The following is a 24,768-nucleotide window of genomic DNA, read 5'->3' on the forward strand; positions in this document are numbered from 1 at the left end:
AAACAAATAAATGGAATCACACTTCTAGATACATGCTACGAGAAATATATGCCAAAAGATATGCATAAGAACATTCACAGGAGCTGAATTCACAATGGGAAACAACCCAAATAACTATTGATAAGAAAACAGGAAAAATGACCCATATATTTATGCCTAAAGTTGAGACAGCTAAAGAAAGAGATCAAATGTTTACCATAGTGATCTGTTGGCCTGAAGACAATACAGTAAACTCTTTAGTACTCATGCCACCTACGGGCTACTTGCTTCACTCAATAGGAAATGGTATAAAAAAAGAGACAAAGCAGCAATTGCTTTATTCTGCTTCAGTTTTATGACAACTCATAAAAAAACACTTTTTTTTAGTCTGAAACCAGGACTCTAATGCAATACCTGATGCTTTTGCTCATTGGCTAGCATTCTACCAACTGAGCCATGACTCCAATCTCCAAAAATTCTATTTATATCAAGATGTCCTTCATATTATAACCTCCTGCTGCTGATGCAAGTAACAACAGGGTGAGGGCTACAGTAAAGAAATACAAACTAGGGGCTGGGAAGGTGGCTCAGTGGTTGAATGCTTGCCTTGAATGCATGAGGCCCTGGGTTCGATTCCTCAGCACCATATAAGCAGAAAAAGCTGGAAGTGGCGCTGTGGCTCAAGTATTAGAGCGCAAGCCTTGAGCGGAAGAGCTGAGGGACAGCGCCCAGGCCCAGAGATACGATCCCATGACCAACCAAAAAAAAAAAGAAAGAAAGAAAGAAATACAAACTAGAGTTAAGGAAGAAGGTACTTCAACGACAAAAGTCATACAGGAGAAACAATTGTGTGTTTCTTTATTTTGAAGATAATGCAGGGGTCATAATAAACAATAAAAACAAGATGGAAAGTTCTGCCATCACAGGGCTTGTTGCAAAGGAGTGTGCTGACTTGTGACCTAGGGTCCCATCTAATGCATCACATGATCCTTCAGTGCATTTGTAAAAAACTAATAACCCATTAAAAATTATGTCCCCTACCAAGAAAAATAAATAAAAATCTACATGAAAGCTAAAAGAAAAAGTTAAGCATCATCATCTCAGAGAGGGAAAAAAAAAATAGAGAAAATGTAAATGCAGAACCATGTTACTCATCATCTCCTTTGCTTCAACATCTGAATCTGAGACAAAGAAGTTTCTGGAAAAGTTTTCACTTCATTGTGACAAAGGAAAGCACACATTTTCCACCTAACAGGTAAAACCATTACAGATGAAACACCTACCCTGACGGAGCAGTCCTTTCCAGCTAAATGTCAATACCATTGATCTTCGCTTCTATTATATAATCCAAACAAATTTTATTCTAATTGTCTCTCTTATTTCAATGGATGCCAAAAAAAGACCATACCAGAGAGCATCAGCACCACCAGGATAAAACTAGTCCTGACGCTAAAGCAAAAATCCATTTATTTATCCAAGTACCAACTACTCTTGGCAGAGAAACATGACAGAGAACAAAACAAAGCCTATGCTCTTAAAGCTTACACTACAGAAAGAGAAGGAAAACTAGGCATAGATACAAAAATGGGAAAAGTGCTATCAAAAAAATGGAGCTAAGGGGCTAGAAGGATAGAAGCGTGCCTAGCGATGGGCTAGAAGGATAGAAGCGTGCCTAGCCATGCATAAGAGCCACACTGTCCTTTCTCTCCACCTGGCCATCTTGTCAGCTGCTTTCCATTGGGAGCCCTCCCACACCTAAGGCAGGAAGATGGTGGCCAACAAGAAGACAAAAAAGTCCCTGGAGTCGATCAACTCTAGACTCCAACTTGTTATGAAAAGTGTTAAGTACGTGCTGGGGTACAAGCAAACACTGAAGATGAACAGACAGGGCAAAGGGACATTGGTCATCGTTGCCAACAACAGCCCAGCCTTGAGGAAATCTGAAATAGAATACTAGGCCATGTTGGCAAAAACCGGTGTCCATCACTACAGTAGCAATAATATTGAACTGGGTACAGCATGTGGAAAATACTACAGAGTATGCACACTGGCTATCATTGATCAGGTGATTCTGATAACATTAGAAGCATGCCAGAACAAACTGGAGAAAAGTAAAGAGTAAACAATTTTTCTTTAATAAAACTTGCCAGAGCTGTTAAAAAAAAAAAAAAGAGCCAAACTGTCACCCCCAACTCCAAAATACAATAAAATAAATGGAGTCAAGTATGAAGAGAGAAGACCACAGAGAAGACAGCCTAAAGAAAGAAGAGTCCAAAGACAGTGAGAGACTAACACGTGTGGTCACCTGAGGAATTGGTGTTTCACCTAGAAGTAATAACAAGCACAAAGTCCAAAGAAAGAAAAAAATTAATAAATAAAATTAATTTTTAAAAATAGAAGTAAAAGGAGCTGGTGGCTCATGCCTGTAATCCTAGCTACTCAGGAGGCAGAGATCTGAAGTCCATGGCTCAAAGCCAGGCCAGGAAGGAAAGTCTATGAGACTCTTATCACCAAATAGCCAGAAGTGGAGGTGTGGCTCAAGTGGTAGAGTGCCAGCCTTGAGCACCAAAGCTCAAGGACACAGCCCCAGGAGTTTGAGCCGCAGGAACAGCACCAACAACCCCAAACCCCTCAGCTATGCTTTTGCCTAGATAGCTGGCAGTAGGCAGCGTTCAGGTCTCAACAATTGAGAACCAGCAAGAAGGGGGAGAAAAAGGGGACATAAAGTTCTAAGAGGAGAAAGATTATATGAGGACCAGAGGACTGGCATGGAGAAGATGCGATGGAGTACTATAATTCAGATGTTAAATATACTTCAAAAGGAGCCAGGTGAGAATAAGAATTTCCAAATGGATGTTTAGGATTAGACCAAATTGGTAATCTTCCCCTCATTTCCACTGTCCTCATATTAAAGCGGAGTGGCAATGTCTAACACCCATCCCATCTGGTGGACTTTCATACCTGACCCTAAAAGACAAATCAATATACTCTTGTCACAGGCAGACGAGCAAAATCCTGAAGTGTTTTACTGACTTGATCAAAGGCATCCAGGTAGTTGGGCAGCAAATTCAGATTAGATTCCAGATACTCTGACCTGTATGTAGCCCAACGAATTCCTCTACAGGATTTCTTGCTCCAAATAAGTAACTATGACCTTAAAAAGTATCGAAAAATCTTGCCAATTTCAGGTAACACACATAACTTTACCACTTTTACTAAGAATCAAGAGGCAGAATAGGCTTTTGTGTAGTGATGGGCAGTCAGTCATTAGATCCATGCAATCAGGGCAGTGCAGCTCTGCAGTGCTGCTTCAGATTAGAAGCATGCAAGCATACAAACAAGAGAGTTGTTTAAACAGGCACAGGCCCAATGAACACCAACTCTTACATAACAATGTTTAAGATGACAACACAATACTAAATACACCCAAGATATACAGTTATAACAGCAATAGAAATCTACTGTAAGATTCCTTTATTCTACTTCGGTGAGGGGGAGTATTTGAGGAGGTGAGAAGGGATGGTAGGGGAAAAACAAAGGTAGAGGCAACAATGCTCGATAGGAAATGTACTTATTACCTTACTCATGTAACTGTATCCCCTCTGTACAGTATTTTTACAATAAAAAACATATTAAAAAGATTCCTTTGTTCTAGGTACAACCCTGAACATCTATAAATAATTTCTAATTCTTAAAACAATCCTACCAAGTTACTCTTTACCTTTATCAGATAAGGAAACAGAAGACTAAATAATCCTGACCACAACTATATCATAATTTAAAAATCAAGACTGGAGTCCAGTTCTGCCTCAATCCAAAGCCAATAAACTACACCTGCACCACAAATAAAGATGAAATTATGTTCATTATGTTCCACATCCTCTGTGAGCTGCTAATAGAACTGTTATCTCAAAGGTTTAAAACATGAAATATTTAGAGAAAACTCCCATGCTGATGGTACATAAATCATAGAAATTTATAAAACCAATGATACGGATGGAGACTGGCTGCTATGCCAAAACAAAGAAATAATTCTTTCTCACTCAGAGCAAGATGATGTTCAATTTAAGCAAAAATATTCTACTTAAGTCTTCTGCTCAATATAATCGGTTCTCAGGATCTTTTTTCTTTTTTGAACTCAGAATCCTTCTGCCTCAACCTCCTGGGTGCTGAGATTATAGGCATGTACCACCACATCTAGCTAAGAACATTATTTTAAATCAAAACTGAGGGCGGAGCATTTGAGTTTTTTTTGTTGTTGTTATTTTTAAATAAAAAGCAAGAAGCACAAGAAAACATAAGAGCTGCACAGCAACTTTGCATCTGAATATCTATGAAAGTATTTCCAGTATCTTCTTATACTCAATTTAGGATACTGAATTTTTTAAAACCAGATTGACAAATAAAATGGCAATAGGAGCCAGGCATGGTGGCATATGCCTATAATCCAAACTACTAGGAAGAAAATCTGGAGGTTTGGTATTCAGAGCCAGTCCATGCAAAAAGTAGGACAAGATCCTATCTTAACCAACAAGTCAGACATTTGAGTTTCACAACTAACATCCTAGCTATGTAAGAGACATGGATAGGAAGGTTAATGGTTCCAGCTGGCCCCAAATAAACATCAGGAAACTCTATCCAAAAATATAGCTAAAGCAGTGGGAGTATGGCTCAACTGATAGAGCACATGCCTACAAGCCTGAGGCCCTGAGTTCAAAACCCCAGTACTCCAAGAATAAATAAGCAATGACAAATGGTAAAAACAACAAACAAAGTCAATAAGTAATACAAATATCTTTCAATCTGGTAAACTTAAATTTACTCATCAATCCCAAAGCCAACTTCCAACAAGTAGTAACACTGATTCGCTTGAATTTCATCCCTACTGATTTTGCAGATGAAGTACTTCAACATTATCTACCCACAACAAATATCCAAGAGACAGGCAGGATGCTAATTCCAAGAAGTCCAAGAGAGAGAAGAAAACAATAAAATCCCCAGGGTCTGTGACTCTAAACACACTGGCACTTCTCCTCAACAAAGAGCAGCTGCTATCTGCAAAGCTTCTTTCCGCCCAGCAGGGAGTTTGCCACACTTCAGTAGAGACCAGCTAAGAAAAAAGAAGTCTCTACAAAGAAAATGAAACAGCCCCTAAACTCCTCCTAAGAACCATGATCCTTCTCTCACAGACTTTACAAACTAACTGGTAAAGCACTAACAATGAGAAAAATAGGCATTTTAATTAGGGGAATCAGAGAATGTCAATTTCTGAATCTGGGAAAGCATGCCATCTTTATATGCCACTGCTTCAGGAAACTGGCCAACCAGCCAGCCAGGGTGTGGAATGTCATGTTAGCTGAGTTAAAGTACTAATCTTGATCACTTTCAGGATGTAAACCTATGAGTACATATGAAATAAATGCAAGAAGAAATCTGTTCACATTTTTAGAAGTAATGTAGATTACCTCCAAGAATGTTCCAATAAGCCAAAAATTCATAGACTTAAGTATATGAACACCTAGTCTGATTACATGATTAAAACTGAGAATAAGCCCAAGATCTTATTCGGTAAAATATACCCTCTGCGTGACTAAATTCATTTTTATTCATTCTTGCATTTGACAGTTGGGGAGTATCTTGAGTTTTATAAAATACAAGCAATTGCATGTTTAATAGAACATATCCTTTATACATGCTGAGTAAGTCACATTCATAATTAAAGGTTCACATATAACCACTACAACAAGTACACATGCCTCATGTAGCTCTGACAAGTGCAAGCACCCAGAAGTAGGAACTCTCCAGGGGCAACAAGCACACTCAGCGCCAGGCCATTTCTACTAAAGGAACAGGGCTCCCTGGGGAAGAGACTGGTTCTAGGGCTTGGGCAGGAAAACTACAAGGAAACCAGTAACTATGTAAGCAATACCATTTTTAACTTTAAATTATTCTTCCTAAGAGGGCAATTCCTGCAAAGGAAGAAAATCCTCTTACTACACAGTAGAACTCCCATGTGTGAATAACATGTCACTTCCTTCTTCTACTCCAAAATATTCAACCACACATTCCCAGAGCAAAAGTGCATGGAGAGGGACACACACAAGTAGTTAAGGGTTAGTCACAAAATTAAATCATACCGGGCAAAACTCATGCTTTTTACCAGTTCGTCTAAAATGCGGTTGTTTTTCAGGTCTGGCTCCGTGACCACCTAGGAAAGAAAAACAACAGATGGAAGAAGGTCAAAAACAATAATTAATTTGTGTAATCTCATTTTCAGAAATGTCTGACCATCCTCCTGAGAATCTCCCCACTAACAGTCTTCCAGGAAAAGTCAGCAAAAGTTAATTTATGTGATACTAACAGTAAATCAGTACCTGCTAAGGGAAGTCTGATAAACGCTCTGGAAGGCATCTGTTGAAATCATGTATTATTGACTCTGTCCTAAGACAAACCTAATATGAGCAAGAATCTTTCTCCAAAATGCCAGCACTCAGCCTTCCCTAACATTACTTCTGAAAAAAGGAGAAGTGCTCCTCTCAGCAACATAAGTTTCAGACTTAAAATAAGACTGCTTTTCAAGAATACTTCTGTAGTGAGTACAGTACAGCGTCTACTTCAGTGAAGAGACTGTCATGTGGACGCAGTGGGACACCCTGGGGAAGATCTTGGACTTAGTGTGCCATGTTTCTCACATAGGGAAACGGTTCAGGCAGGCCCAATGATATTCTGACATCATATGCCCACCAGGGAGAAAAACTAGCCAAATCTGCAAGAGTCCCTGTGTCCTTTCCATTGGCCTCACCATTCCTTCTTTCTCTATTCTCATGTTTTTCCCCTTCAATCTGTGGTTCCACTTGTTCTCCAACATGAGAAGTGTCAGAGACTAAAGCCATGGTTTGCTAGCATTTGCTGTTGTGAGTCTGGTTTGAAAAGAGGTAGGAGCTAGCCAGGCTAGTATTGGATTAAGCCCAATACCATGGATCTTTGCCCTTTGCAAAAGAACAATCCTAATTATCAGTTAAAAGAGAAATTATAAAAAAAAAAAATTAAAGCTGGGCACCAGTGGTTCATGCCTGTAATCTTAGCCACTCAGGAGACTGAGATCTGAGGATGCCAGTTCAAAGCCAGCCCAAGCAGGAAAGTCCACTGGAATCTCATCTCCAATTCACCACTAAAAGGCTGCAAGTGGAGCTGTGGCTCAAGTGGTAGAGTACCAGCCTTGAATACCAAAGCTCAGAGAGCATCTAGGCCCTGAGTTCAAGCCCTTAGGGCATGCAGGAAAGGAAAAAAAAAGGAGGACAAAGACCAAAGCCAGGTAGCAGTGGCTCACACCTGTAATCCTAGCTACTCAGGAGGCTGAGATCTGAGAATCAGGGTTCAAAGCCAGCCTGGCAGGAAAGTCCTTGAGACTTTTATCTCCAATAAACCACCCGAAAACTGGAAGTGGCACTGTGGCTCAAGGGGTAGAGTGCTAGCCTTGAGATGAAGAGCTGAGGGACAGCACCCAGGACCAGAGTTCAAGCGCCACGGCTGACAAAAAAAAAAAAAAGACAAAGACCATAGGAATTAGTATTCTCATCATAAAATTAATTTTTAATTCATAATTTAGATTAGAAATTCTAGTGAGAAATTGAACAAAGCTCAGTTCTCCTAACATGTACTTTAGAGATCCTTGTGAAAATGTTCTATATATGGCTTAATCCAATAACTACACATCTGCTCATAGTTTTGTCTGTACGTGAAGCAGAAATATTTACTCCAATCTCTAAATTAAAAAAGAAAAAAGAAAAAACTCACCACACAACAAGTTGGACACTGAGTTTTGTAGGACAAAAATTTTCTTATACAGAGAGAACAATCTGCAAGAAAACACATAAAATGCAAAATAAGTTCAACTATATTAATATAGAAAGCTGACTTTTAACAAAATCTGGCTTAAGCTTTGACAATTTCCATCATCTAAGGTATGTTACATATAATCTTAGATGTATGCACATCTAGTGCTTATACTCTATGCACATTTAAACAGGCAATTAAAAGGCATTTCTAGGAAAGGAAAATGTACCAAATATAACGAGTCCCTAGACAGTCTAACCATGTAAGCAACACCATCCACTTGTAAACCACAAGAAACATAACAGACCTCAGTGAATAAACATACAAGGTATTATGGTCAAACTGTTTGCAACTGAGAAACCTGAACTAGGAATTCTGTTGAAATTTTCTGAAGGTGTAAAGGGGAGAGGAGGAGAGTGACACAGGGAGTGTGTCAAACTGTAACAATGAAACCCAGTCTGTATAAATAATGTAAGATGGGGGGGGGAGGATTGGGGGGAGGGGGGAGGCTGGGAAGGGATGTGAAGGGTAAACAAAGGAGGAGGCTGCAATGCTTGGTAAGAAATGTTTGCATTATCCTGCCCATGTAATTGTAACCCCTCTGTACGGTATGTTCACAAATAAAATTAAAAAAATACATAAAAAAAATAAAAATAATTTAAGATAATAAAAATAAATAAATAATAAAAAGATATCCTAGGTATCTCTAGTGTCTACCCAAAAATAAACTTATAAATTATCTAGGTTATCAAATTAGGGACTTGCACAGCCTGACTCTGGGTAAACCAGCACCACGTGGTTTCTAACTAGAGTGCTGGGGCAACCATGGAGAAAAGAGTGGCCTGTCTTTACTTCACACAGTTCACAGGAGTGAGACAATTACACTACCAGTCGGGGTAATGAGTCCTAACAATTTAAGGAGGAATAAACATAAACTAAATTCACTACACTCAAGATGGTATAAAACATACTCCCAGTAAGAAAAGGCAGATGTGGCTAAAGGAATAGCACTGTAGACCAAATTCAGCTGACTGGAGGAGCTTCTAGTTGGCCTTTTTGTTGAGGCAAGGGAAACAGTACAATTTCACTGGTGCAGAAATCCAGAAATAGGCAAGCCCCACAGGCCCAGTAAGACCCAGGAGGAAAAGGAAGGGACTGGTTATAACAAGGGTAAAGCTCTGATGAGGAGCAAACATTCAGGCACCAGAAAGAGCTTGAAGCTGCCAGTCTACCCTAACAACAAGGAAAATGTGCACAAATGGAAAAAATGGATATATGGATCTTCTTAGATCCACAAGAAAAGCAACATCACAGAGAAATGGCTGCCCCAAAACCCAAGAGGCAGATAGGCAGATACAGAGAATTACCATTTACTCCTATACAAGCCTTGGTTAACTTTGTGAAGTAAACTATATAAAAGAGGAGAAAAGGATGGCTGTTGGCTAGCTCCATGATAATGGTGATTTAACAGGTTTTATGAACCAGTGATCTAGAAAGCATGGATTTTGGGCATCTGCCATTATCTAGTTAGAACAAACAGACCAGTGCAAAAACCCGACACCTGAGCACAGCAACCGACTCACTGCCAGACTGCTTCTCCTGTACTGTTGTAATGGACTAGAACAAACCAAGCCCTCTCCCCACAAAAACACTCTTCAAAAACATGGGTTTGGTGACCTGAACTCACTTGCGTATCACTCAAACCACAAGAACTGAAGATCTACAATAGATGTTCATTATTCTTTTCCAAAAGTTAAACAGAGCAAAACCGAAGTACAATTTAAAATGATGACTCCTGAAATGTTAAAGGAATAGCACCAAATAGCTAGGACTCTAAGCCATCAATTCTACTTGATCCAGAGTAAAAGAAAGAAACAGATCCCAAGAGACTTGGCTCTGTCTAAAACTCTGAGGTACTCTGTGTCACAAAAATAATACTACTGGCCGGGCACCGGTGACTCACACCTGTAATCCTAGCTATTCAGGAGTCTGAGATCTGAGGATCACAGCTTAAAGCCAGCCTGGGCAGTCTGTGAGACTCTGTGAGGAGAGGTATGGATCAAGTGGTAGAGCTCTAGCCTTAAGCAAAAACAAACAAACAAAAAAAGTACAAGAATCAAAGGCCCTGGACTCAAGCCTCAGAACTCACACTCTCATTCAAACATAGCCACTAAAATCTAACTATATGCTGTTTACTGGAGAATCATTGGAAGGAGGAGAATGGAACAAGCCATTTGATACACAGGCAATCAAAACAGAACAGGAGTCACAACACTTACACAAAAGACTTAAAGCAAAGAAAAAGGAATGACATTATACAACGATAAAGGAACAAATTCTACATGAAGATATGATAATTATATAAGCACTCAACATCAGAACAGCAGGACACATAAAGCAATGACAGAACTAAAGGGCACACAATAAAACTAGACAGCACCACCATTAGTACGATTTTAACACCCAACTTTCAGTAACAGAAAAAGCAAGGAAAAAGATCAGTGAGGAAATAGAGACTTGCACAACACTGTACAGCAGCGACTCTACCAGGCACACAGTGAACATGCCACCCAACAGCAGCAGGACTCAGTATTAGTGCCAAGAATATTTAGACTGTGCATCTAAGTATTCCAAGTAAAAATGTCATGCCAGATCAAAGGGCAAGATCTAAATATAAACTGTCCACCCCCAAAAAAATCAATTTAAAGTAAACATGAATAAATCACTGGAAGGAGAGGAATGGGGCAAGTCATTTCATGCACATGCAATCAAAACAGGAGTCACAACATAATCCTAGCTACTCAGGAGGACCACGGTTCAAGGATGGCCCACACATACACACAACAGATGGGTAGTGGTGGCTCATGCCTGCCATCCCAGTTATACAGAAGGCTGAGATTTGGAGAGATAGGATTCCAGGGCCCAGGCAAAAAAGTTCACAAGACTCCGTCTCAAGAAAGAAGCTGGCATGGTGCACATACCTCTCATCTCAGCTAGGATGAGAAACTTAAAAAGATCACGGTCCAAGCGTACACATGAGCAAAATCCCAAACCCTTTTCTCAAAATTCACCATCTCAAACAATGGCTGGAGGTATAGCTCATCAGTAGAGTTAAGTGGCTGGCAAGTATAAGGCTCTGAGTGCAAGCTCCAATAACACATTAAAAAAAGGTAAAAGGATGAGAAAATATAAGCCAAAGAACCACTAATCTAACAAACTTGGGGCTGAGGATATAACTCAGTGGTAGAGTGCTTTTCCTGGAATCGACCCCTAGTACCACCAAAAAAATAATAGAGAAACTAGAGATTCGGTGTGGTGGCTAATGTCTAGCTACCATGGAGACAGAGATCCAAAAGATCTAGATTCAAAACCAGACTGGGCAAAAGACTGAGCAAAACACAATCTCAACACATAATCCATCTATGCACGGTGGTCCACACCTGTAATCCCAGCTATACAGGAGGCATAGGTAGAAGGATGTAAGATCAAGACCAGCCCAGATGAAAACTCAAATCCAGGGAGAAAAAAATAACTAAAGCAATAAATAACTAGGGCCACAGCTCAAGTGGCAGAACTCTAGCAAACACAAGGCCCTCAGTTCAAAACTTCAGTACTACAAAAAGGTACAAATAAAATGCTATATACTAAGCATTTAATACATAAATACCTCTTATATAGAGGACAGGCTTAGTGTAATAAATGATTCTTTCCAGTATCACACAGCAGTTAAGTGATAAAACTGTCTTCAGTAGTAGCATAATTCTGTCACTGGGGAAATTCAGATGCTCTTTGACTAACAATAGTTGGGCTTACTATTTTCCACTTGGCTATGCTGCAAAAACAATATGCATAGCTGGGTGCCAGTGGTTCACACTGTAATCCTTGACACTCAGTAGGCTGAGATCTGAGGATGGAGGTTCAAAGCCAGCCCAGGCAGGAAAGGTTATAAGGCTCTTAGCCCCAGCTAACAACCAAAAAACCAGAAGTGGAGCAGTGGCTCAAGTGGTAAAAGACTAGCCTTGAGCAAAAACCGTTAGGGATACTGTCCAGGCCCTGAGTTCAAGCAAGGAAGGAAGGAAGGAAGAAAGAAAGGAAGAAAGGAAGGAAGGAAGGAAGGAAGGAAGGAAGGAAGGAAGGAAGGAAGGAAGGAAGGAAGGAAGGAAGGAAGGAAGGAAGGAAGGAAGGAAGGAAAGAAAGAAAAGGGGAGGGAGAGAGGAAGGGGGGAGGGGACGGGAGGAGGGAGGGAAGAAGGGGAGTGGGGAAGAAGAGAAGGGGATATATACACACACATATTTGATGCTAAGTTAGTACTACTTCACACTTTTACTCTCAGAAACAAAATATACTTACAGTTGTGTGAACATTGAGGAATTATCATGGCAATGTTGAAATATTCAAAGCAAATTCCACATCGAAGCAAATCATCTATTGTCTGAAAAAAAACCAGAAAAACATATGCACATATGAGAAGACATCAAGATTGGAATGTCTGCCTAGAAATCTCTCCCTATTCCCCTCAAAGACAAATTCAGTAATACTTCATCAAATATACTCGAAAGCTAACTCCAGACAACTACAGGGATCTTGGAAAAACTTCCCATATAATTTTTTTTTTCTTTAGCACTAGGGATTGGACTCAGGGCCTCACATTTGCTAGGCAAGTGTTCTACCACTTCAGCCACACCCTCCAGGGTTTGCTTTTAGTTTTTAGTTTGTTTTTCAGATAGAACCTCATTTTTTCCCAGACTGACCACAAAGATATCCATCCTACCTCCACCTCCCAAGAAGCTGTGACCAAAGACACAGGCCATCACACCAGGCTTTTATTTATTTATTCATTCATTTTTATTATCGTGGGCCTCAGTAACTTTTTGCCCAGGCTAGCCTCAAAGCAAGATCATCCTATCTTTGCCTCAAGTAGCAAAGATTTCAGTTATGCCTCAGCATACCCAGCTCTCCTAAGAGCCATTTTTTATTTATGTTTGGACAGGTAGTGCTGATGCTACAGATTCCTGGGCAGTACTGTTAGCCCTTTATAAGGCTGTAGCAACTCTGTCCCTGCTCCCACATGCCATGTGGGCCAGGCCTCATTCTAGTACCCTCCACCGTATCATAAAAGGCATCAGCAGTCAGTCACTATTCATCTTCAGGGTCAAATCAGGGACTATTAAATGCAAATACTAGAAAATAGCCAGGAATGGCAGTTTGTGCCTATAATCCCAGTACTCAAAACTGAGGCAGGAAGATCCTGAGTTTGAGGCCAGCATGAGCACCATAGTGACAGCTTACCTCAAATAAACAACTAATCAAATACCTATCTATAGCAGGCACACAATACTGGGCATGAGTCTAGCCAGAGCTAAACTTCCTGTCTTCCCGCTGGCAGTCCAGTGCTTTCTGCCTAGTATGGTAGTAAGCCAAATGAGGACACCCTAGAAGTAGCTAGCATCAATGACAGCATGGGAGGTAAAGAAGTGGAAAAGTGAAAAAGTCACATATGTTTATGTTATCTTGGAATGTAATAGAAAAGAACCTTCTAGCAGGGGTGAGGCCCCAAGTTACATCCTCAGTACTGCAAAAAGACTGTATACAAATATACTGAACTCAGGGCCTCACAGACAGCTGTGTGTGTGTATGTGTGTGTGTGTGTGTGTGTGTGTGTGTGTGTGTGTGGACAGCTCTCCGTGTGTGTGTGTGTGTGTGTGTGTGTGAGACAGCTCTGTGTGTGTGTGTGTGTGTGTGTGGACAACTCTCCGTGTGTGTGTGTGTGTGTGTGTGAGACAGCTCTGTGTGTGTGTGTGTGTGTGTGTGGACAACTCTCCGTGTGTGTGTGTGTGTGTGTGTGTGTGTGTGTGTGTGTTCCATACTGGACCTTGAACTTAGCACCTCATGTTCTCACTGGTTTTTCCATTCAGAGCTGGCACTCTACCATCTCCAGTTCTGGCTCTTTAGCTGGTTAATTGGAGGTAAGAGTCTCCAGGGTTTGTCTGCCCAGGGTGACTGGCTGACTTTGAACCAATATCCTCAGATCCCAATCTCCTCAATAGCTAGGATTATAGATATGACTTGTATAATATATATTAAAGACATTCCCAAAAGATAAAACAAAGAAATAAATAATGGTTACTAACAATCAAGGAACTGGGCAAATGAGGGGCATGGCTGAGAGAAAGAAAGAGAGACAGAGACAGAAAGAGAGACAGACATTTTGAATGCTTTCTTTCAACCATAGAATGTATCACTTAAATTTTAAAATAGAAGAAAAAATGACTAATGCCGCTGAGTGTGGTGGCTCATGCCTATAATCCTAGCTACTCAGGAGGCTGATACCTGAGGACTGCAGTTCAAAGCCAGCCCAGGCAGGAAAGGCCGTGAGACTCTTATCTCCAATAAACCACTAGAAAACCAGAAGTGGTGCTGTGGCTCAAGTGGTGGAGCACTAGCCTTGAGTTGAAGAGTTGAGGGACAGTGCCCTGGCCCAGAGTTCAAGCCCCAAGACTGACAAAAAAAAAAAAAAAAAAAGCTAATGCCATTAATAGTCCATATGAAATATTATATAACCATTAAAATGTTTTGAATGGATAATGCCATAGGAAAATGTTCATATTTTTAGTCAGTTCATGTTTTAGTTCAGTTCATGTTTTTAAGTCAGAAAACAATTCCACAATGATACGCAGCTACAACCATGTGGTTTAATCTTTCTAACATGAGAAATAGTTTCAAAATCTCAGCCTTGAAGAAAAAGCCTAAGCAGCTCCAAAGGATTTAACTAAATCCAAGAAGTTGAATATCAAAAATCTCAAAATATAAATACAGTGGAGGAAAACCCGGCTCACAGAGATCACTCACAAGAGGCAGAGGTTTAACCCTGCACAACTGGAACTCAAATCTATGCTCTTCTCCAGTGCAGATTGGTGTCAAGGCCACATCAAAGCTCCAGTTTCCATAAATCCTTCCAGTAGGGACCAACAAAGGGGGAAACCTTCCCAAACAGCTTCCCTGATGACAGCAGAAAGAAAAACACTTCTAACCTTGCAAGGCGACTCGGGTCTATAATCGCTACTAATTGAGAGACAGAGATCAGGAGGAGGGAGGGAGGGGGTCACGACCCCCATCTCAGCCAATAATCTAGGTGTGCCAGTGAGCCATCATTACACCTGTCATGCCGGCAAAGAGAGGACTGTGTCCAAGGATCACGATCAAGGCTAGTGAGGGGTAAAACAAGACCCTCAATCCGAAGATACCTATGCACAAAGGGTTGGGAGCAGGGAGGCATGGCTCGAGTGGTAGAGTGCCTGCCTGGCAAGCACAGAGCCCTGATTCCAAATTCCTGCGCCAGTACTACAAAACGAAAGACAAGAACAAGACCGGACCCGTCCTCTACCCCCAAGACGAGTGCCGGGCCAGGGTGGGAAGGGGGGCGGGGCCTGCGTCCCGCGGTCGGCGCGAGGCGGCGCGGCGCGCCGCGCGGAAGCGGCCCAGGCGGAGACCCGGGGGAGCGCGGGCCGCGCAGGGCGGGGGCTCCGCCGCGCAGGGCGGGGGCCCCGCGGCCCGAGCCCGGGTCGCCGGCCGGGCGAGCGCGGGTGCTCGGGGCGGGCCGGCGCCCCGGCCGTTGTCACGGTTTATGACCGGCCTTCCCGGCGACGCTGCGACCGCTGGGGCGGAACCTCGGGACGCCCGCTTTCCTCAAATATCCCAGCTTAGCTCACCAGGAGGCGGCCAAGGCTGTCCCGCGTCACTTCTCAGGGGGGAAACTGAGGCCCGGGGCCGAGCGACGCCCCCGGAGGCAGCGCCGCCGGCGGCCGGCACCCGGTCCTTCACCCCCGCCCCCCGAAGCCCCGGCTTCCCACGGACACCCAGGCGCCCAGCCACCCCGAGGCACGCACCTTCATGAACTCCAGGCCCGCAGGCCACCGAGGCTCCACCAAGGGCTCCATGGTCCCTCCCGAGGCGCCTCCCGCGCTCCACGACCGCTCGAAATTCCCCGCGCTACTGGGCTACGTCAGCAGTCCGCGGCGCGCCGGAGGCGAGCGCGGCGCCTGCCGGGAGTAGTAGTTCTCATGGGCGGAGCGCCGACGAGGTGCGAGCGCATCTACGCATGCGCCAGTGTCTCTCCTGGCGGAAAAAGAATGAGCTTCGGGAATCAAACCAATCCAAACCTTGTTCCTTATTTCAAGGGGTCTACCTGTCCCTCCTTCAGGACGCTCTGCGCCAACTCTGAAATGATCTGAGCTAGGCGGGAGGCTTTGGTTTTGGTGCCGATCCTGGGTCTTGCACTCAGCATCTCTTTGGTGCTCACAGCTAGTTAGGCAAGAGTTGTATCGGACCGTAACCTAGGAAAGCAGGTTTTAACCATTGTCGTGTCTGGTGTGGTAAGCTACAGGCCCAACAACGTGACCGTAGCGTTTCCTTGAGTCACACGTGGTGGGACACTGAGCTTGTTTACAGCCAAGAGCTGCAGCGAACACATCTCAGTAAGTCTAAGCATTCTTGAGCCAGGATATTTGGGGACCAAGTTGCCATACATGGAAGTGCTTGTCAGTTATATGTGCTCTTTCAAAACTGTTAGCTGGCACTGGGTGATTGAAGCAACCATCGGTGCCTTCAAAAAGCGAGAGGGAGGAACTCTATTATTGTTCTACTGGGAGGCGCTGGGCAGCACACACCTACCTGATGCTCTACCCAGCATTTATCCACTGCCGTCTGGGCCTCAAATGAGCACAGATGTGGCCCAGGGCAGAATCCTACAGCTTGCCATGAACACGTTTGTGCTCATTCGTCATTTGCTCAACAGTTTTGTTTTGTTTGGGTGGGTTGTTGTTGTTTTTAATGCTTATAGTGAGCAAGGCACAGGAGCTTTCCTGGGAAGTAGGCAGAGGATGTCCTTACCACTTTACAGATGTGGACATGATGCTTAGAGGAGTCCAGTCTTCACTCTTTTGAGTGTTTTGTTGTTGTTGTTGTCCTTGGTGGTGGTCATGGGACTTGAACTCGGGGCCTGTGCTCTGTCCCTGAGCTCTTTGGCTCAAGGCTAGCACTCTACCATTTGAACCACAGTGCCACTTCTGTGAATGTTTTTTTATAACAAAACTCTAGCTCCTGAATCAGAGCTCTAGGTGACTGATTTTTCCAAACACTTTTTTTGACAATGGCAAATTATAATAACAGCATTTGGACAACAGACTTTAGTATCCATTACAACAGCAGTGAACATTTATAGGCACTAGCATTCTATGCACTATTGTAACTGCTACATGCTTTTTTATTTTTTTACCTCCTATTCCGACTCAACCAACTGAGAAAGGGGGAATTGGTCCGGTACCTGGCAAGTAGGTGAAGATTTGAACTCAGGTAGTCTGGGCTCATAGTCCATATTAACCATTGCAGAATAGTCTTATAAAGACCTCACGATGAAAATTATTCCCATTTATAAATATAAGAACTGCTTCACAGAGAGGCAGAAGAAGTTATCCAAGAGGATGTAGTTTTGTCAGTGGCAATATTCAGGCTTGATCCTGGGTCTTTTAACCGCAAACCACAAGAGATGCAGACAAAGGCACACAGGGTGGAGCAGGGTCTGAGAATCCCAAGATGCAGGACAGTGTGCCTACAACAGGAAGATGAGTAGGGAAGGGCTCAGTGGCCTTTGTGCCAACCAATCAAAGACATTCATGCAGATGAGCTCCAAGCAAAGTAGGATACTATTGGATAGTATGGATGCAGGAGAGTGGGATGCTAGGAAAAAGCATGAATCTAAGGGTCTCAGACCATGTGCTTAGGCCAGGAGTCATTCCTTCTTGGGGTTGATATGATGTAATTAGCTTCAAGGTGACAAATAGCTGGGAAGGTGATGAGGAATGAGAGTCAATATGGGAAAGGAGTAAGAGTGAAGGAAGAAAAGAGTTGGAAGAAATGTATTTTTTTTTGGGGGGGGGTCTGGTCCTGGGGCCTGAACTCTGGGCCTGGGCGCTGTCCCTCAGCTCTTCAGCTCAAGGTTAGTGCTCTACCACTTGAGCCACAGCGCCACTTCCGGCTTTTTTCTTTTTGCTTATGTGGTGCTGAGGAATCGAACCCAGGGCCTCAGGCATGTAAGGCAAGCACTCTACCACTGAGCCACCTTCCCAGCTCAAGAAATGTATTTTTCATTCAACCACAAAGACAGATTTGGAAGCCAGCATCCCTTGCTGGTCTTGGATTCTCAATTCACCTCCCCGTCTATGGAAAGCCTCCAGAAAAGCACCATGCTGTTCCTCTGAGTCCTTTCTCACCACTGCTTAGCAAGCCTGGATGAACAGATGAATTACCAAGTAATCCCACATTCCTGCAGAGCTTTTCCTCCAGGCTGGGTACTTTTCTTCCTGTGGTCTTCCTTCTGGCACCCCAAGAGCTAGACACCGCTCCAGTCTCACTGTGGGCCTGGGAAGGAAAACTTAAGCACCAGAAGATTCTAAAAGCCCGCTGTGAGCTCAGGACACTTGTCTTACTCTTACAGCATCTATCCACCCTCAAGAGCCATTCTCCTCTAACAAGCTGCTGTTCCCAGGGACTCTGTGCTTCTGTTAGATGAATAACGAGATTGTACCTTCTCTATTCAGAAGTAAAAACAAAATGTTCCATATATTTTTTTAAAAAGGCAGGCTAAGTGCTCAGTGGACTCTCCCACAACACTTAGCACCAAGCGAGAATTCTGCCCAGGAAATTTGAATAGGCCTTTTACTAAATGTTAAGTATAGTGTGTCTTGAATATTGCATTGGACATGATTATACTGAAGAATTGTTCCCTGTTTATCTGAAATTCAAAGGTTTTTTTTTATTTTTAAACTGGGCATCCTGATTTTTATTTACCAATGCTAACAACTCTTAGGAGGGAAACATCCTCCCAGCTGCGTGTGCGCCTGACCTGCGCCCACCCTGGGGCCCCTGAAGCCCTGAGCTTCTGCCAAGGGCCTCTTCGCATCTGCCCTCTGCTCTCCCTCCCTCTACCCAGTTCCTCCCAGGTCTTCATGGGAGAGGAGGGTGGTAAAGAGTTCAAGGCCTTATCCTCCTTTCCTGCCCTGTCTTCTTTTTTTTCCTTTTCTTTTTCTTTCCCTCTTCCATACTGGAAATTGAACTCAGTGCCTTATGAATGATAGGCAAGAAGGCTACACTGACCTAACCCAAATCCTTCATTTTGTGAGACAAAGTCTCCCTACATAGGCTGTGCTGGCTTTGAGCTTCTGACTCTTAGCTGCTGGGACTATAGCTCCACCACACCCATCCCTCCATTCATTTTAACAAATGTACCCACAGCCCCTGCCCGCCTGTGCCAGTTGCTTGGCCCACAGCAGTAGATATATTAGACATGGCGTCTGCTCTGAAGAAGCTAACATGGGGAGAGAGAGTAGAGCCATGAAAAAAAAACCATGAGTAAATAAGAATGTCAGAAATATCAAATGATGTGAAAGAAAGCACTAAATGATAACAATGTAACAGAGGGTGGAGGACAGGGATGAATTCCAGCCAGCGCCCTGCCTGTTCCCCCTCTCACCCTGAGGTGACAGAGTCCCAGGCTTAGGCCAGCAAGTCCTAGTTTATTCACTAACACTCCCGGGCCCGTGGCCACCAGAGATGCTCAGCTGCTTGCCTTCTTCCCAGGTCATGTTGAGAGGCCGCCAAGCCCTTCCTGTAGATCCTTTTAACGCAGGTTTCTTGAGAACCTACTGTGTGCCCAGAGGAAACTAGACAAATGGAAGCCTGTCAGCCAAGCCCTGAGCTAGACAATCTCCCAGCCATCTATCACGGTGTTGCACAAGCACCAGTTTCTTGGTTCAACGCTGGTGAGAATTTGGTAGCCACTCATCAAAATGCTCATTGAGTGAGCCACCAAGAAAAACACCAGGCAGGTACTTGAACCTGGAGTTCTGGAGCCCCGGGAGCGGAGTAAGGAAGCTGAAAGAGGACAAAACTTGCCAATCATTCACTCTGTGGTAACTCAGAGAACACAGTTTAGAGCTGTACAGACCAGAATTTCAACCCCCACTATTTACCATGGACTCTTGGTAAGCGTCCTGGGTAGGACGCTCAGTCTCTAGGTCTTGTTTTCTTATTTTGTAAAACTGGGATGATCATGCCTGTCTCTGAGGGCTGGTACAAGGATTCCATCTTTTCCAAGTGCTGGAAGTTGCCTAAGAGAGCACTTGACACCATATGAGCGGCCACCTTTGGCATCAGGAGTAATAGCTATCATTATGAATACTATTCTTCCTAATAAATGTGGTTAATCAGAAGGCACAGAGACTGAGTGCCAGATTTGATACTGGCTGTGAATCTCAGTTCTCCCACTTGGCAAGGACAGCCTGTGCTCTTCACAGATGGTCCCCAGTAAAAAGAACCAGGAGGCTCATTGGAGAAATGGCTCGCTTTTTAAGTCTAGAGCAAGATGAGCCTGCAACATTTATCAGGCCCCCAAATAAGGAAGTTGCCAACAGGCCGTGAGTGGATGCTGAGTAGGCTGAGGCAGGATTTTGAGAGCAAAGCCAGTCTGGGCTGCAGAGAGACCCTGTTTCAAAATAAAACATCATCAGTGGATTCAAGAGCCAGCCTAAAGTTGGTCTCGCTGACCTAAGAATCAAAACAAAACACTGACTTCAACTGATAGAGACTCACTGGAGAAATTATTTTTTTGCTGGTCTTGGGGCTTGAACTCAGGGCCTGGGCACTGTCCCTGAGCCTCTTCGCGCTCAAGGCTAGCACTCTACCACTTGAGCCACAGTGCCACTTCCAGCTTTTTTGAATAGTTTATTCGAGATTTGAGTCTCAAGGACTTTCTTGCCTGGGCTAGACTCAAACCGTGATCCTCAGATCTCAGCTTCCTGAGTAGTAAGGATTACAGGTGTGAGCCATCAGCAATGAGTAACATTGGATAATTTTTAATCCAGGAAATTCTCCTGGGTCTCAGCAGAAGAAAAGAAGATCTCATTTGTGGCTGCTAGAGGTAGCCACAATCTCAACTCTCAATCCAAAAGGTGAGAGATACCAGGAAAGAATCAAACACTTACACAATGAACTCTATTTGGGGGAAGCTTAGCTAATAAATATAGCAGGAGGTATAACATTAGCTCCAGGGGCTGGAAAGGTGGCTCAGTGGTGGAGTGTTTGCCTTGCATACATGAGGCCTTGGGTTCAATTCCTCAGCACCACATAAGCAAAAAGAAAAAAGCCGGAAGTGGTGCTGCGGCTCAAGTGGTAGAGCGCTAGCCTTGAGCTGAAGAGCTGAGGGACAGCGCTCAGGCCGAGTTCAGGCCCCACGACCGGACCCAAAACAAAAACCAAAGAAAACACAAACCAAAAACCCCACAAAACATGAGCTCCATGGGAAGAAAGCCATTAGCTGGATGGGTGCTGCGGACGTGACATTTGTGAAGTTTCAAGTTCTCAGCCCACAGCTGCCTTGTTGCTCACAAGGGAGGAGCAGTGTTTCGATGGAAGTATGAGAGTAAACAGACCTATTGATCAGGCTCACCTAGAAATGGACATGCTTCTGCCAATGGGATATATGATGAAGGGCTATAATCTAGGTGAGAATCTGGCATTCTCACCTAAAATGCTGAAACCAAATCTAGGCAAAGTTTGCGCAGTAGATCTGACTTCCGCTGGGGCGTGGAAGGAAGGCAGAGCAGGTAAGGAGTTGTGGGTCCATGATTCAAGGGAAGAGTCAAACAAATGCAGGCTCTACAGATCCTATTAGAAAACGAGTTGGATTTTGACAGTTTGTGAGCAGAGGCCACTGTTCTAGGAAGCGTCGAAACAGCTGTAACTTGGAAAAGCTTTGGTTGGATCCAGATTTTGGGGGGAAAAAATCTACTTGCAAAAGAACAGGTTTTGGAACAATCAGGAAAATTTGAATAAGAATAAAGTGTTATATTATGTCTAGAAGTTGTCATTTATTTTATTTGTTCTGATAAAGGAATTATCATGTAGAAAATACCATTTTTAAGAAACGTATTTCAGGCTAAATGTTATAAATAATAGATGACTTACCTAAAAATCAAAAATGAAGCAAAATATGGTAGATGAGAAAAGTGGAGCAAATGTGAAATATGTAAATAGGTGTTAAAGCCAGATGATCGATGTAATGGGCTAACTATTCATTGCACTCTCAACATTTGAATTTTATCATCAAAATTAAGTGTACCTTGCCTGCCATCTTTAAAATAACCTCATGGGGGCAGCAAAGCATCGTGCTAGACCTGAGCTCAAGCAGAGGAAAAAATAAATGCACCCCGCCATGCATAATTCGTTTTTACCTCATTCTTCCATGTAGCTGACTTCTAAGGGACGCTGATTATGTGCAGGGTCAGATTCACCCCCAACCCTGTGATTCACCCCCAGCCCTGCCCTATTGCCACCACACATGTAGTTTCAGAAGGAAAAAAAATGAAATAATCCAGGTAAATTGTATCAAACAGTGCCTGGCATCCAGGAAATGCAAAGGATGAGTATACTTGCATGCTTAATGCTCTCATTTGGGGCTCTGAACCAGAAGCAGGCCATCACTAATCCACTTACCTGTAGGCCCCATTGACAGATGCAGTTTGGGGAGTGAAGAGCTGGGGTTGAGATTCTCCAAAGGCAGGAGACCACATTGTAGCAGCTCATTGAGAGTGTGTTCTCTCTGCCAGCCACCGCCCCAGCAGCAGGACTGTGAGGCCGGCGCTGTTGCTGTCCCTACTCTGAGGGGAGAAAACTGAGAAAGTTAAACAACTTTCCTGATCTCTCTGCTGGAAAGAAGGGGAGGATCTAAACCCAGGAGGCTGGCTGCAGAAGCAGCACTTGCATCTACTGGGTTAACTGTATTCTCTGAACGTTTCTCAAGGGCGCCCCCTGGAGGGCGGGGCTGTGGAAAGTGTCTGTCCCATGTCATAGTTCTGAGGATAGAGCCAGTCTTGTCTTTTGGGTAAACCACTGTTGTCTACTCCCAGCCCTATGGTCACGCTAAGCTGACCTCAACCTGTGGCTCAAGAATGGGCAGGTGACCAGGCCAATCAATAACAATAAGCCCCACCTTCCCATTTAGTGGGTGGTTCAGGGTAAGCAGGTGATTCAACTTAAACCAATCAAAGAAAAATCCTGACTTTCTAGGGACCAGAAGGTTTCGCTCCCAGAGGTTGTGGTCTCGTCCATTTGCCTTCTGTCTACCTTCGCTTTCTGTGTCCACAGCTTCTTGAGTGGCCCATAAGAGCCACTTCTCTACCACGACAACTCTCTTGTCCCATCCCTGTGGCCTTCCATCTTCTCCTCCATGCAGCATGAACCTGCAAAATGTTAACTTGATTGTCAGCTTGGAGCCCATAGATTCGTGGAAAACTTTGGTGTGTTTGCTAGGGTAGCATTTAGTAATTGCTGCATGACAGATCACCTGGAACGTGAGTGGGGCTGGAAACCATCGCCAGTTATTAATTGTCATGGGTCTATGGGGCAGAAGCTGTTCTCACCATCTGATCTCCTCTGGAGATGCCCAGTCTGGGTGGGGTGGGGTCGATAGCCCCCTCGAACACAGACACACAAGTCCACTCCAACCCTTCAGCCTTAACAGCAGCAGACTGCCAGATGTGTTGGATATGCTTACAACTGCAGTTTTCCTTCAATAACAAACTCACTTTTCCGGCCAGCTGGCTTTCAGCTGCCCAAGTTTTAAAAAAGATACTACATATATATTAACATATATATTATCTCCTTCTCTCCACTGAGCTCCATACAAAGGAGCTCAAAAAATGTCTTTAGGACTCTTTATGCCTTACCTGTCTGGCCACAGGATGAAGGCTTAGCACAGAAAAGCAGAGCCATGGCCTGGGCCCCTCCCTATGTGTCAGGAAACCAGCACTGGGCTCACAGAGTCATAACAGCAGATTTGGGAGTCCATGATGCTGGGCTTTCCTTTAGAAACCTGTGCTTCCTGCTAGACTGTACTTTTTTTTTTTTTAAATTGTGATACCAGCTCATGTACAGTCCTCATTTTGTTTAGCTAATGTAATAAACCTTTCCTTCCTTCTCTCTAAAAACCCTGCTCTGGTCATTTGTGAGTGGCATTGAGTTGAGGGGACTGAATTTCCACCCTCACAGCTGCTTCAGAGGAGGACCTCTGGCTTGATCCTAAACAGGGAAAGCCAGACCCTAAGGCGTTTATCTGTCCTTCTGAGACTGAGGAGGTGCAGGTGGTAGAGCCATCGACACCCCGTGGGCAGCTGTGAGATGTTCAGCAGGCTGAGTGGGCCTGAGAGAAGGGCCCCCGACACCAAGTCCACGCACCCTCCTCTCATCCCACATCTGAAGCCAGTTCTGGCCCGGGCTTTGCAGGTGTACGCACTAAGCAATCCTCTCTGCCCAGGCCAGGGTTGTTTGCAATGGATGGTTTCTCATTTGCAAGATTTAAGTCTCAAAGTGAGGCACGTGGGAAGTGGGCAGTGCCACCATAGACTATGCTCTGGGGCTGGTATGGAAAAATGGACAGTCAAAATTTGCCCCTTGTTGTCCTGTGGGTTCGAGGCACTTTTATTCATCATCGAGTGGAAGTTGTTTCAGTCTTCCAGAGTGGGTAATTGGTGCGGTTAACTTGTTCAAGGTCTGAGAACTGGAGGGTACAACCTGGAGCTGATCCATCTGTGTCCCCAACAGCTAACTTAGACAAGGTACATGAAAAGATGCTTCATGCTTGCTTGTGGAATGAATGAATGAAACGCTGCTAAATGGGGTTCTACTATGGACACCATAAACAGATTACAGGCTGACTATAAAATGTAGGTTCTTAGTTTTCCTAGCAGAGGAGTTTGGACTTAGCAAGAAGCCACCATCAAGTGGTGATTTGGGTGGAAACAGTCACTGGGGCTGGCAAAAGAGCCCAAGCTCTTGTGCCAAGAGGCAGGTATGTGTAGATTCAGGGCCTTCAGGCTGAGGCGTGGAGCTTGCGGCAGGCAG

General features: G+C 43.9%; 1 protein-coding gene and 1 pseudogene across 3 annotated transcripts in view; one reads left to right on the forward strand and one right to left on the reverse strand.

Annotated features, from left to right (window-relative positions):
- Positions 1 to 15,785, reverse strand: part of Rad18 (RAD18 E3 ubiquitin protein ligase) — a 72,388-nt gene extending 56,603 nt beyond the window's left edge. For all 3 annotated transcript variants that reach the window (XM_042679804.1, XM_042679803.1, XM_042679802.1), the window contains exons 1-4: positions 15,702 to 15,785; positions 12,166 to 12,247; positions 7,777 to 7,838; positions 6,117 to 6,187 (exon numbers count right to left, since the gene is read on the reverse strand). In XM_042679804.1, the coding sequence (XP_042535738.1) occupies positions 6,117 to 6,187; positions 7,777 to 7,838; positions 12,166 to 12,247; positions 15,702 to 15,752 (266 nt within the window). In that variant the 5' untranslated portion in view covers positions 15,753 to 15,785. The remainder of the gene's footprint in view (positions 1 to 6,116; positions 6,188 to 7,776; positions 7,839 to 12,165; positions 12,248 to 15,701) is intronic.
- Positions 1,723 to 2,134, forward strand: LOC122107937 (annotated as a pseudogene).
- Positions 15,786 to 24,768: the final 8,983 nt, after the last annotated feature.

This window comes from Dipodomys spectabilis, unplaced genomic scaffold, assembly GCF_019054845.1.
Source record: "Dipodomys spectabilis isolate Male_0828 unplaced genomic scaffold, ASM1905484v1 ptg000054l, whole genome shotgun sequence".
Classification (NCBI taxonomy): Eukaryota; Metazoa; Chordata; class Mammalia; order Rodentia; family Heteromyidae; genus Dipodomys; species Dipodomys spectabilis.